Genomic DNA, 15711 nt, shown 5'->3' on the forward strand with positions numbered 1-15711 from the left:
ACTTAGTTACTTTTATACGAATTTGAATACTAGATCGTGGATACCGGTGTTCTTTGGTGGTCGGGTTTCAATTAACCACACATCTCAGGAACTGTTGACCTGAGATTGTACAAGACTACACTCCGTTTACATTAATTCATATCATCCTCTGTAATACCTTATGGTGCTTCCAGAGGCTAAACAGAAAAAGAAAGAATCAGAGTACTGATATGCCAGTACATTTCTTTTATTGTTTTGAATCATATTTTAATCAGTTTATTGATTTTTTCTGAATAAAAACTAGATTATCCCAATTAAAACACAATTTATCTTGTTTAGCGGTTATAGAAAGATTAATTATTAAAAAAATTGCAATTTTGTAATTTTATTATTTATTTATTTACTCCTGAAACAACTGGCCGATGCCGATTAGAGTTTAATCGCGTTAGATGAATTTTGCAGTGTAAGAAAAATGGCCAGTCTGACCAGGATGAAAGGCAGAGATGTTACTGCTCCACAAATCAGTGGGGAGAACAGTATTTCATAAATAAAAACAATATTTTGTAAATTATAATTGAATGCTTAAGTATTCACTACCTTGCGGTACCCCATTTTCTGAGACGACACTGTCTGAAAGCGAATCGTCAACACGAACACGAAACGTCTGGTGATTCAAGAATCCCCAGATAAAAGCAAGCATGTTGCCAGTGATCCCCCACCTCCTAAGGGTGTTAAGAATGTCACGTCGCCAGGCCGTGTCATACGCCTTTTTTATATCGAAAAAGATAGCAACGAGGTGTTGGCGGTTCAGGAAGGCGTTTTGTATGGCTGTCTCCATCGACACCAAATGGTCAATGGAAGATCTCCCATGTCGGAAACCACACTGTTTCGAAGAAAGAAAGCCATGTTTCTCTAAGTACCACACAAGCCTGCGGTTCACCATCCTTTCCATTACTTTACACAACACGCTTGTTAAAGAAATAGGGCGGTAGCTTAAGGGATCGGTTTTCTCTTTGCCAGGCTTTAATACCGGTATAATAAATGCCAACGACCAGTTGGGCGGAAAGACTTGTCCAGAGAATAAACCATTGTAAATACTCAAAAGATGTTGTAGTGCTGAGTCAGGAAGGTGCGAAAGCATACAAAGGCGAACGTTGTCCGGTCCAGGGGAAGTGTCACGTGAGTTCCTAAGTGCGTGCAACAATTCTTTAAGTAAGAATGGAGCGTTCAATTCACCAACCAATATTCAACTCCAATACTTCCATCTGTGCTTTGTACCTCTGAAAGTCGTTAATATATGACGAGGTGAGAGAAACCCGATCGGAAAGATTTCGCTAAAGTATTTGCTACAGCCGAAGATGACGTAAGGAGTCCTCCCTCATCGAAGAGACCGAGAATAGATTGCCCTGGCGACCTGAAAATTGCATGGATTTTTCTCCACACAGTAGATGTTTTTGTTGTAAAAAAAAACTGAAGATGGTTGATGTTTCTTGATTGAGAAACCTGAAATTGTATTAAAAAGAATTGAATTTTTAAAGACATTTAAAAAATTAAAATGTTTGTCATGGATTAGACATGGGTTAATGAAAATCATTAAGAAAAATGAGATATTAAAATTAAAGTAGTCATCAGAAAGGCAGTTGTTTAATAGTGTGTCACGCAGTTTTGGTTAAAACAGGGTTCATTAAAGAAAGTATTTGCAGTTAATTCTTCAGATTATCATTCAAAAATGAATAGGGACAGTTTTAAAGAACAGAAGAAGAAGACAAAAACAACAAGAATGCATTCTTTATTCATAATTGTAAAAGGAGCTAAGTTGGCAATTTTTTATCTACTACATTTTAGATGTCCATATTTTTATTACTTACATACACCTATATAAATTTCTTTTAAATATGTTGTCTAGTATGCTTTAACTAAAACTAAAATTATCAATGAAGATTCTAAAATAGCAAGCTTAATATTAAGCTTAAAAATTTCGTAACATTTTATATCGGTTTATATATTAATATTACTTCACATTGCTCAAATAGATGTGTTTATAAGTGAGAACATGTTGGATCCGTAACCATCACAAATATGTTCAAATTTTTTTTAAATTTAAATATATTGATTTATTAATAATTATTACCTCTGATTGTAAACATTTCTGGATTAAAATTAAAAGTACATAAAATTTTATTTTAATAATAACGTCTGATTTTTTTTTAATATTTTTTTTTGTATTGTTATTATTGAATTATTATTTATTGTTAAATTTTTTTTTACAATCGGAGGTTAATAATTACTAATAAATTAATATATTTAAACTAAAAAAAAGTTAAAAAAATATAAGTATATGAAGTTAGAATCGAACTGATGTATCCAAATATTTCATTAATTAAAACTTGATTTGGCTATCTCTGGAACCAATGAAAATAAGTACCCCTTATTTACTTTTGAAAAGCTATCAACAAGGGCTTATTACTGCAGTAAAGAAAAAGTCCAAAATCCAATGTTTCAAAATTGAAACCCTGCTTTATTCAGATGTCTGACTGTAAACACAATTTTGGCCCAGTCAACTGCAATCAAAACAAGAGGTGCACAGCTATATGTTACAACAGTCCTAAATACAAAATTTCAACGTTCTACGGCTAACTGTTTTTGAGTTGTGCAAGATACATACGTAAGGCATCACGTTGAAACTAGTCAAAATAAATTCAGGGATGGTCGAAATGGATATTTCCATTGAAATCTGAAAACCGAAACTTTTAGCGATTACAATACTTCCTTTATTTTGTAAATGGAAGTAAAAGTAAAAATGATTAAAAACTACTTACAAAAAAAATTATTTTTTTATATGTTCAAACCACTGATACTGAATATAATTAAATACGAAAATATTACCAATAGCTCCAGTAAGTAACATGGGGTGCAGACATGCTGGACCCATTCAATAGTTGGCAACCCCGCAATGTGAAATTTGGCACAGAAGTTATGCCACCTCCAGGTGCACATATCGAAACACCTCTATCTCCATCCATAGTCGGACCCCTTGAAGTCCATGTGTAGGGCATACCAGATAATTTCTGTCGTAAAGAATACTCAGCAGCCATCATATCAGGTGATACATAAGCACCTACACCTGCAAATATTAAAAATATAATATGTAATCAAAAGTCGCTGAAGAGATTAAACTGATTAGTAGATCGGTTTTTCAAATCGACTTATTAGGTATTATTAATCTATCCAAGATCAACTGATGATAAATCTGCAGCTCACAATCATTATTTTGGAAGTAAATAATTGTCTAATTGTCACATATCTCATGCAGCCTTAGAGTAACCTGATTAAAATATTATATATGTCAAATTAGACAGTCCACTTAAAGGGGTTACTGGCCTCCAATCTTTTTCAATTTAACATTCGTTAATATGCAACTTTAAACATAAAAATAAAATTTTTTAAACAAAGAAAATGAATTAACAACGCATCTTAAATTACATTTTTTCTTTTTTTCATTGGAGGTGAAATCTTTTATAAGCACCTTATGGTCTCCAACATTCAGATTGCCCAGGGGCATAAGCAGGGTTGCTATACATTCCTCCTTTTTATATTTATCCTCCTACCTACTTTTAGTTAAATCTTTCTTTCCACCTTACTTTCTCAGTTCTCTCTCTCTTCACCAAATTTTTCAATTCTAGCACCCACAAATCTAACTTTACCATACTAAGTATGAGATTTTTCAAGATCCAAACATACCTAAACATTTCATAATTTGTTCTGTAAACATTAAAAGTGCAGACAGCTTCAAAAACTACAAATTTAAAAATTTTGAGAGGAAAAAAAGTTTTACTATAACAGAAAGTACAACTATTCAGGCTCTCATTAAGGTTTTGGATTTTGCAAGCAATGCAGATCTCTGACAGCCTATGTCAGTGAAATCTACATACGCCTTCATTACATCAGCCAGGTGAAAAAAGTGCTCTCTGCACATTTGTAGACTTGTTTTCAGACTTTTGACTGACATTCTTGCACCACGTAGTTGCCAGATTTTGCGAGCATAAACATATGAGGGTATATCAAATATAAATGAGATTTTTGTTCCTGAGAGTCTACAGTTGTAGGACTGGGCCTGCACTTCTAATATGCTGGGTGGAGTCATTAGGAGTGGGGAGAGCCGACCATCCCACACTTCCAACCAATCCACCAGTAACGCTCATGATGTTGGAGCAACAGGTGCACCCCTCTACTGCGCAATGCAAAATTATAAAATTTCTTGCTCGTAAAGGAGTTTCAAGCGACGAAAATTTTCTGGAGATTGACTGCACAGTTTGGGGACCAAACACTGTCAAGGACTCGGTTTGTTTGCCTGGCATAGAGTTCAAGGAAGGACAAGAATGAGTGGAAAATCACGAAAATGATTGCCATTCTCAATCCAGCATTACAGACGAAAACATTCACGCGGTTCAAAACATTCTTGAAGATGATTGATGGGTGAGGGTATCCAAAATTTCAGAACAGGTCGGAATAGGTTATGGGAGCTGTCAAGCAATCACCAGAAATGACCTACAGTTACAAAGTTTTTTTTTTGGGGGGGGGGGCAAAAAAACGCCTGTGTGTTAAGAAATCGTCCGGAATTTTCTTTAATAAAACGGTAAAATAATTCTAAAATAATAAAACTTACATAAAGTGTGTATCAAACAAGCCCCCTCGCCTTTTGACCACAGATCAGAAGTTGAGACATTTGGAGGTCTATCCGAAGCTTACAGCAAGGTTGCGATCAAAGGTGATGCATTGTTGAGTCAAATCATCACCTGCAATGAAACGTGGGTCCACCACTACACTCCCCAGTCAAAACAAGCCAGTAAGGAGTGGCAGAGGAAAGGGAAGGCAGCCCCAGTGAAAGCCAAGACTTGACTGTCAGCTGGCAAGGTTCTTTCAACCATTTCTTTCGACTTGCGAGGCATTTTGCTCATAGATTTTATGCATGAGCGACGCACAATCAAGACTACTTACTACTGCGAGCTGTTGAATGAGGTGAGACTGCATATCACTGTAACAGATGAAACCAATTGATTCGAGAGGCCATCCTCCTCCATGACAATGCCAGGCCCCATACTGCAGCTCCAACAGTCTCAAAACTAAAAGAAATGCACTGGACTAGCAACTTGATCATCCTTCCTACAGCCCAGACCTACCGCCCTGCGATTTTCATTTGTTTGGGCCGCTTAAAGAAGCTCTAGGAGGGCAATGATTTGAAGATGATGAGGGCTTGGAGGGATTCGTGCGCAATTGGCTCCTGATGCAACCAGCTTCATTCTAAGATGCTATGATAAAAAACCTTCCTTCTTGCTGGGAAAAATGTATTTCTAAAGCAGGAATCTATGTAGAAAAATAAATTATATTTGCCTTTTATTTTTCAATAATTTTTTTTTTTGTTTTTTTTTAAAATCCCGTTTACATTTTGTTTTCCCTTGTATTTTACCACAAATTCAACGAATGCAACATGGAAATAAGCAGACAAAATGGCTCTATCATATCTTAAATACTGTAATAGTTTTGAAAAAGCTAAACAGTAGAGCTTATGATTTCCTACTGCTTCTAGTGTATATGTTTTTACCAATTTTTATCTTTAAAAATAAAGACAAGAATATAGTTTAGATAAATAAACCATAAATAATATGAATAACCTACACAAACTAAGAAAAATTTGGCTAGAAGAATAAAAGGTCAACCAAAATTTGGAAAAGCTCAACAATTTCTATTTTCTTTTTTATAAAGAACTTCAACAAAGTTTCAAGTAGGGGGACTGAAATATACGGCATATCCATAAAGTAAGAGCCATCGGCTTATATTTAAATATTAGTGGGTCTGAAAGTAGTTTCATGGATACAGGCTCATCTATCGGCTATTTACGAAGCCACTGCAGTTGTTTTGATTCAGTAGTCATTTGCCTGTCAGTGAGTGCAGATCACAATGTCCATGACAATTGTTTCTCCCACCAGTTGTGAAGTACACACTTGATTCGATTTTTGTGTGCAAAATGATCTTCAGCTACTGAAATTCATCAGGAGTTGTGCCTAGTGTATTGGACCTGCAGTAATGTGAAGGAAAGGTTAGACAATGGTGTCGAGACTTTAAAAATGGCCGCACAAATGTGTATGATGAAGAACGGAGTGACAAGCCCAATATTCAGACTGATGAAATCGTTGAACAAGTGAACTGAAAACTATGATGTGATCGGCAATTGATGATTAGTACTCTGGCTGATGAATTTCTGCATGTTGGACACACCTCTATCTACACAACTGTCACAGAATAGCTTGGATATCAAAAATTGTGTGCAAGGTACGTACCAAAAATGCTCATCGACCAACACAGAGCAAAAGAATGTGCAGTGGACGAACATTTTTGGACTGCTACCAACAAGATGGAGATAATTTGTTTTCCCACATTGTTATGGGTGAAGAGACGTGGATATCCTACACCAATGCAAAATCAAAACAGTCAATGCACTGGCGCCATTCAAGTTCCCCAAAACCAAAAACATTTAAGTAATCTCCGTACTCAAGTTGAAAAATGTTGGCTACTGTTTTTTTGGGACAAAAAGGGCATCATATTGGTTGATTTCATAGAATGTGGATCAACAATTACAGCTGATGTGTACTGTGAATCGCTCACCAAACTGAGATATGTGATCCAAAATCAACGATGCGGGAAATTATTGTCCGGCATAATCCTCCACGACAATGCGCGTCCTCAAACCAGTGCCTTAAAGAAGAGTCAAGATTTTCGTTGGGAACTTTTTGACCACTCTCAATATAGTCCCAACCTTGCACCTAGCGACTACTTGCATTTGAAAAATGCATTTGGAGGACAACGGTTGAAAATGACAAGGAGCTCAATGTCATTGTCAACTGGTTCAATTCCCAAGCAGCGAAATTCTATGCAGAGGGGTTAAAGAAACTGGTGCAACGTTAAGAAAAATGCTTAGAACTGAATGGCAATTACGTGAAAAAGTGAAGTAGATATGTAGTAAACTAAAGCTGTTAACTAAAGTCCTTTCCTCACAAGTTAATTTTTCTTAATGACTAAATGGCTCTTACTTTATGAATATGCTTTGTACTTACCAATTCAAAACAAAAAAGGTAAAGATGTGTACTAAACCCTATGAAATGTATTTTGAATATTAACACTGTACTCTGTAGTTTCAAACATATATCTTACAGACTTCAAAGATTAATTTAAGGGCTTTTCAAACAATTTTTTTAGATTATTACATGAATGTACAGATTATCATAAAAGTAACTAACTGTATTAAAAGAAATATTTTATTAGGCTTTTCTTACAATTAACTGAAAATAAATAAAATTAAAGAGATAAAATATGAAAGTTATGTAATAAACAAACACCACTCATACAGTATACAAACACCATTATTCATGTATAAAATAAATTGCACCGATAGCATTTGACAAAATTAATTCTATTGCAACAGATGTGAAATACAGGATCATTGAAAAAGGTTGCTGCAATAAATTAGAAAAAATCATATCTCCCTGTGTAATTGAGAAAAATATCAGGATATCAAGTTTTTTTAAACATGACCAGCCGTGACCTTGAGCTGATGCAAACAACGGCACAATGGCTCTGTGCTGTCAGTGCAATGGCAACAGTTCAGCAGAAAGCACAGTGCATTTTGTGGTTTGCAGAGCATAAAGTTATAACTTTTCAATGGACTTTCCAGTATGACATATCATCCTCTGAAGAATTATCTAAACGGTAGTTACCGGAGGCTAAACAGGAAAAAGAAAGGCAACATGGAAATGAAACATTTCCCTGGACGGCTCAAAACAAGTGACGAAGCAGTTGAGCATACACATGAAAGTTGTTTAAGAGGCCCTAAAAAACCAATTTCTAGATAAAGTTTACAGTTAGGAATTCTAAAGACAACTATTCAAAATGTGTTGCACAAGTGTTTACATCTTCATTCTTAAAAAATTCAGCTTAAACATCAAATTAAACCTACAGATCATCCTAAACATGTTGAATTCACAAGTAAAAATGCTTAATTAATAACACTGATGATGATGAAACATTTTTAAAACATGTTATGTTTATGGATGAAGCGACTTTCCATATCAGTGATTGTGTCAACCAGCATAATTATAGGATATATGGATCTCAGCAACCCAATGAAATTATTGAGTATGTCAGAGACTCCCAAAAAATAAACATTTGGTGCAATTTGATGTACAATTGTATGACTGGCTCATTCTTTTTTCATGAGCCTACTATCACAGGGAATGTTTATTTAGAAATGCTACAGCTGTACATTTTCCTGCAAGTTGACCAAATTGAACAAGAACGTAATGTTGCTATAATGTTTCAACAAGATGGTGTGCCTCTACACTTTAGCCTAGGCGTTTGACGCACTCTCAATGAAAGATTCCCTAATTGTTGGATTGGTAGGGCCAGTCCTGTGTTTTGGCCTCTGAGAAGCGCATATTTGACACCCCTAGATTTTTTTCTATGAGGATATGTTAACCTTTTCAGATCATGTAGCCTTGGAACTGGGTATGTGCGGCATCAGTTTTAAAACGCTGTTACAAAATCATTTTATATGGGATCTAAGTCGGTTATTTTTTTTTATATTCACAAAGGAATCAGTTTTATTACACAATTTGAATAACATTTATATGATGTAAAATGTTTTATTTAGACTAGAAAGAATATGACCATTTTTTTCTCAGAAATGTGCTGGTGTGTGTGTGACTTGTATATTATAATTGCTATGAGGATTACGGATTTATTTATTATTTACAAAAATAGTTTATCTTACTAGCAACATATCGAAGTATTGAAACACATAATAAATACGTCACTTTTACTTGAGGTCTATAAATATCTTTTCTGACAAATGATATCGGTAAACATGTAACACACATCGATTCGTAATGAATAAGAGTACACAGTAAAAATGGTTTTTTGTCAATCTGAATAGCCTTTTGACTGGTGGAGATTTTTATAAAACGTAGTTTTCTGAATCTATTTTCACTTATACTAACATGTTACTAATCTGTGATTTATGACATGGATTTTCATCATATTTTGCCCAATTTTCAATCGATTTGCTTGAAAGAATTATTTTTAAAATCAGCAAACCATGTTTCATAAACACAAAGCAAAAAAAAAAATTACTGTTAATTAGTCGAGGTTAGCGAATGAAGCAAGCTTAGGTTAAATTTGGTTAATTTATAAGCAATAATGTTATATATTTAATACGTAAAATATGTTAATGATCCCGTAAACTTTGAACTATTTTCAAAGTTACAGGATCATTATAGTTATGGTCGATGGGCTAATACGTAAGTACCCATTATACGTAAGTAATTACTCTACATCTTTGTAATCTGTTGCAATACAACTAATAAACTTCTTGTTGAATGATTTCTTATTAAGCTACATTTATCATTACTTCTTAATATAAGTAAATTTTTTATATTCAAATATTACTAATAACATCATATTATTTAAAAAATTACAATTAAAATTAAAATTTTGCCTTTCATTTCCTTTAAACATGACAAAAGTAATAAATAAAACAATAATTGTATATTTTATTACACAAAAAAAATGTTTGTTTCTAAAAGCAAAAAGTATGAATTTCATCTGCATCATCTCCTAGAAGCTGGGATTTTAGACTTTTAAATTAAAATGAGTTCCAACAGAATTAACATTCAGCATTAACAGATCAGAAAATAACCAATTATGTAAGTCTTTATCCAACTAATGGTTCACCATAGTCCACCAAAATGGGTTCCTTTTAGATGGATTTTGAACCATGCTGAACAACATAAATACAAGTCTAACTCACAAGTATTATAGAAGAAGAAATTGTATGTCTCTATGCAAAATTTCTTCAGATAATGTATGTAAAAGATCAGTTTTTCAGAAAACAATTGGTTGTGACAAAGAAAATACATACTTGTTGACATAAGGAGAATAAAATATATTTATTATGCAGTAACCATAGTTGTTAACTTATGCGATCTGTTTCATATGTTACTTTTTCTATAGTATATTCAGTTGTCAGGAGTGACAACTCCTTTATTACAATCAATAATAATTTTATTACGGTTTTTTATTTCTTGTTTTATACAATACAAAAAGAATATACTACTTTTGAAAACTTTTCAATTTTTCTTGAAAAATAAACTAGTTTTTATAATTGGGTTCTTTAAATGTTCTATAAACCAAGGACTAAAATGAAATAATTTCACTTTCATAAAAAAAATACAATTTATATATACAAATAAATAGGTTATCCATACAGATCATTGCAAAGGACAATGCCTGTGTTACTACTCGCCATTCCTGTGTTACAGAGGGACGGCACCTTGAACACCCAAAGAGTTAAATTTGGTCGCCATTCCCGTCTACCTAGTATTCAAATCCGTATAACAGTAACTGCCTTTACTAGAATTTGAACGTTAGAAAGATCGACTTCCAAATCAGCTGAAGAGTTAACCACTGGACCGACCCCCGGTGGGTTAGAATAACAATAGCTAAAGTAACTAAAGTACACACACTTTTGACAGAAAAATTCATAACTTATTTCTTTGCCATAATAATGAAGTAAAAGAATTAATCTTTTTTTTTTCCGTAAAGAATATCTTTAATTTACAACTTCACGCTCCTTGGGGGTGAAGAAACAATACATATATTAATGTTCAAGGGAGCAAGAGCCTCGGTCTGTGGCTTAAAACCTTCCCTGGTGTAATACAAATGTATCCTGAAAATGTGAAAGCAATCGATCAGTTGGTTCTTCAGAGATTTTTTTAAATGAAATACATCAAAAAACCTTCTCAGTTATGCCCAAAAAACATGGGTAAAAATCTGGTTGCGTTTGATCAAGTGGTTTTTTGTTTATCCCGAACAAACAAAACCCCTTTTCATCTTTATGTAATAGATATAAGAGATCTAAAATAACGAGACAATTTTTTTTGACAACCACTTTAAAGTTACTAGTAAACATATGGTTATTATATGACCAGCTGATTTATATTGGGTATTAATATTTTTAGAATATTGATGCAACGTGAGACGTAAACAAACTTTTCGTGAAACGAGTTTTTATTGTGCGTTACAAAAATGAGTGATACTAATTATGAACAACGTTTTGTGTTAAACTCGGTTAGAATGCTATTGAAACTTTTTCAAAATTGAAAAGGGCAAAACAAAACACCATACGAAGGAGTGGCACACTTCAAATTCACTGCGTCCCAAAAAAGCAATAATGAGCAAATTAAAACAATGCACATTTGTTTCTTCAATAGTAATGAAATTTTCCATAACGATTGTTGCCTACAGGATAGACTGTAAATCAATATGTTTACCTAGAAATTCTTGAAAGACTCCGTAAAACAGTTGCCGGTGTAAGACCAGCCATTGAAGACAACTGGATGCTGCATCATGGCAATGCACTTTGTCACACTGCACTCTCAACAGTGCTGTAGTTCCTCAATCCCCTTATTCACCTGACTTGAATCCCTGCGACTTTTTCCTGTTCCCGACTTTAAGAAAACACCTCAAAGGACACCATTTTGGAACGGTAGAAAATATTTTTAAAAAATATAACCGACATCTGAAGGATATTCCGGTTCTGAGTTCCAACACTGCTATGAAGAGTAGGAAAACTGTTTGATGCGTTGTATAATATACCAAATAAACTATTTTGAAGATGATACGAGTCCATGTACGTAGAATTGGATTGTGAATAAAAAGTTTTTCTGAACCGGTCTCATTACTTTATTTACAGATCTCATAGATATCAACGGAAACACACATAACTGCAAATAATATTATTATACACAATTCATAATATATTTATTTATAAGTAGCAATATTTAATAGGCTAATGTAGAATTTTCAAGTCTATATAATGATTATTTTCAGATATAGATACAAATGTCATCTGTGAAAACAATAACAGTGAACAGAAAACATCAACCCTACCACAATAAAAGAAGTTTACCGAGCACTCAGTAAGATGAAGAATTAGAAAGCAGCGGGAGAAGATCAGACTTTTGTAGATATCTGGAAACATGCAGGAAGATCAGCAAAATTTGCCCTTCATCAACAGCTTTTCAACATCTTATGACTGTCTGCAGAGAATCCCTACTAAAAATTCTAAGACACCTTGGACTACATACCAAATTAATAAGCATGATAAAATTGATCGTCACAAATACTAAGTTGAAAGTAAAATTCAGAGCTGAGCTCTCAGAACCATTTCAGATCAAAACAGGACTGGACCAAGCCAATGGGTTCTCACTACCATAATTCAACTGTGCTCTAGAAGAAGTAATGAGGGAATGGCTCAAAAAATGCCCCCAAAAGTAAAAATCTGATGCGGTCACCACACGACTTCCTTGCATACCTAATTACATATACACATTTTTACTGCACTTCATTTAAACTTATTTCATTTGAAAGTGATATACGATCCTCCACTTCCTTAATAAAAGTGGACAGTTACACAGTCGCGGAAATATTACTTATTAGCATCAAATATTTATACAAATATTAATTTATGAAATATTAGGGCAGAATTAAAGTCCCTTTATTACTACTAGATCAGTATTATTCGCATCTTCATGAGTTGCTGATTAATAAAAGTTTCAGATTTCTGGTGTGTCATATAAATAAAAATTAATAATAATTAAAGTATTCCGTTTAGTGAACTCCTGTATACTGGTTATAAATGTTAATTTTTACAGGGTAAAATATTCAGTTTTTATTATTGGATTAGTCGGTGAATAATCAAAAATAATCAAAAAAAAGTAACAATCGTACAGAAACAAAAAAGATAACATGAAGAAATATATCTCAGAAAAATGACAAGAAGATGAATATGAAGAGAAAGAGTTATTAGTCTCTAAACATTAAGAAGCAATAGATTTGGATTGTATCACCATATCAGTAATTAAAAATTACACAAATTCATAATGAACCCTTATATTTAATAAATATTTCCTTTAGTCTGGAGAAATATTTTATAACAGTATATTGAAATTTACTGAATTTCATGAAAATGTACTTAAAATAAAAATTGAATTCTTACATTAGTTAATGTAGGAAATCAAAGGTACTGGACTAAAACTTCAAATTAAGAAAAGACACCATCATTTTTACTGGGCTGAATAAATTAACTGCAATTATTTACTCACGAGTATAAGTTGGAATAAGATTTTGTAAAAAAAAAAACTAGCTGGTCAGGGCTCACTTTTCTTACCCAACCGTCTAGCCAGGACCCCCAATGTGCTTCAATATCCTCATGCTTGTGAGAATAATACTGATAAATAAAACTTAAACCTCGTTCAGTTTACAAAAAAATATCATTATATGGTTGGTAGGTAAATTTCTTCAAAGCACAGTTTAGTCGGTACAGGACCCAAACTCTGAGCGATTTGAAGAGTGTGAGTTTCAAAATAGTCAGCCTTCATCTTAAAAATAGTAGTTATATCCATCCATATTTAGTCTGGTTCTTAGTATTACCCTACAAACACCAGTAGGAGGTTATCATATTTTATTTCTTATTTTTCTTATGTGTTTTTTGGTCAAGTAACTGGAGGCAGGTGCAGCCAGCTGGGTCGCACTACAGTAACCGTGGCTATTGGTTGAGCTACCAATAGCGTCCCAATAGTACACGAACAAATCCCTTAAAAAATCGAAAATAAAAAAAACAAAAAATAGTCTCAACAAAGAATAATTGCAAGCCCAAATCTACTTAATATACTGTCCAATCAGGAATGGGAAAAATTTGCAATCATTTTTCAAAATTTTTTAACTTTCTTCATCCCTTTGCAAAAAATATAAAAATTGTTTTTTAGATATTCAGATTATTACACACACACATAAGCGCATGTGCCAAAAATCAAGTTGATATCTTCATTTGTTACTGAGAAATGAAAAAAATAGTAATTTCATTGTACTCCATTTTAACCCTTTAAACCCAGAATTTAAAAAAATCCTTTCTTAATGTGCATTTACACAGTATAAAAAAAAACTTATACAATTTCTCATTAATTTACCTTCACTAGTTTTTGTTGCGCATTGGTAAATCAGTTATCAGTCAATCACGACAAGTTGCTTTATAGGTACAGATTTTCAAAATTTATAGCTGGCTTAGACATGAACCCCAAACCTATGGCACATATGGATAGTTCAAATAGAAACATACACTGCCTAGAAATACCTCTTTTCCAAAGAAATTTAACAAGGCAGCAAAATACACCGGTTTAAAGTATAAAGATGATTTCATAAAAGGTTCAGATCCTAATTTATCCCCACCAGCAAACAGTTTTATCGAGTAAACACTATCAATTATACAAAATGGTTAGCCAAAATCAGCAGAAATCATAAGTCAGTGCACGCATAGGAAGTTTTATAAATGTAAAATGATTTTACATTAGTAAAACGTAGAATGCATTTTACTAGTGTTAAACTGACTATCTCCTAAAATGGTCACAAACTGACCACCAAAAACCGAACTTTAATGTACTTTGTGGATGACTTCTAGTATATGTTTATTTTTTATAAAGAATAATTTTAAAAATAAAATATTTAAAAATCACAAAATATATCTTTTGAAAATAACTAAGATTTATAGCGCTATATAATTCATTTGATGAACTTGATTTTTATTAAATGACTTCTTAATTTACAAGATTTTTTCTGTCTTAATATCTTTTAAATATGATTATTAATCTGTCTATTGTTTTTATATTTCAGATCGACAATCTGAATAATGTAACTTGCTTGGGAGGAAAATCTACATCAGAATTAACAGTAAATGAAATTTGTCCCATATCTACAGCAGGCGTAATAATTATTATTAGCATTCTTTTGGCTGTTCTTGGGCTCATAGTAGGTCTTCTTATAGCTCTCTACTATCGATATAATCAAGAAATAAAAGTTTGGCTTTATGCACATCAGATGTTTCTTTGGCTTGTTACTGAAGATGAACTAGATCGTGATAAGCTGTATGATGCTTTCATAAGTTATTCTCACAGAGATGAAGAGATTTTGCGATAAAACATTTGGTTCCAGGGCTGGAGAATGGCACCCCGAAATTTAAGTTACATTTACATTATAGAGATTGGATTATAGGTGATTATATAACAAGTCAAATAGCAGTCAGTTGAATATTCAGGTAGAACTATTGTTGTGTATAATATTAAAATAAAAAAATAATTTTAAGTTATCTGTAAGTGTAGCTACTATATTAAAGTTTATAATAAGGCTTCATGTTTTTGTTTGAAAAGTTATTTCCAGATTTAATAAATTATTATTATACTTTTTTATTTTTCACTTAATGTTTCGTGTAGAATTTGCTGTCTTGCAAATTCTGAAAGGAATAACGCAAAAACAGATAGCTGCCTGATATGAAAAAAAACCCATAAAATCTTTACTTGTGCAGAATTTCATAAAATGTCTCTGCAAGCACGAAACAGTCAAGTCATGAAATTAAAATTGTGTCTGAATTGTTTATAAGACAAGGACATAGGGTTAAAGAATGTAAGGTTACTAGTCATTGTAAAGTATGTTCTAAAAATCATAACACTCTATTGCATAACCCACAGGATATTCAAGAAATATCAAACCAATCATCAAGTACGACAATTCCTACATCAGTTTCATGCACTTCTCAAATCAAAAACCATAATTTGTCTCAAATTATTTTAG

At 32.9% G+C, this 15711-nt stretch overlaps 2 protein-coding genes across 4 annotated transcripts in view; one reads left to right on the forward strand and one right to left on the reverse strand.

The window, feature by feature from the left end:
* The window catches only part of LOC142319750 (very long chain fatty acid elongase 1-like), a 103009-nt gene that overhangs the window by 25312 nt on the left and 61986 nt on the right, over positions 1–15711 (reverse strand). For all 3 annotated transcript variants that reach the window (XR_012755265.1, XM_075357376.1, XM_075357374.1), the window contains exon 3: positions 2866–3103. Coding sequence is in view for 2 of the 3 variants with exons in the window: in XM_075357376.1 (XP_075213491.1) it covers positions 2866–2976 (111 nt within the window). In the remaining variant the exon portion in view is untranslated. The remainder of the gene's footprint in view (positions 1–2865; positions 3104–15711) is intronic.
* Positions 7565–15060, forward strand: LOC142320089 (protein toll-like). Its single transcript, XM_075357765.1, has 2 exons — positions 7565–7681; positions 14758–15060. Exons 1-2 carry the CDS (start codon positions 7565–7567, stop codon positions 15058–15060), a joined length of 420 nt encoding a protein of 139 aa, XP_075213880.1.

The sequence above is a fragment of the Lycorma delicatula genome, chromosome 2 (assembly GCF_047948215.1).
Source record: "Lycorma delicatula isolate Av1 chromosome 2, ASM4794821v1, whole genome shotgun sequence".
Classification (NCBI taxonomy): domain Eukaryota; kingdom Metazoa; phylum Arthropoda; class Insecta; order Hemiptera; family Fulgoridae; genus Lycorma; species Lycorma delicatula.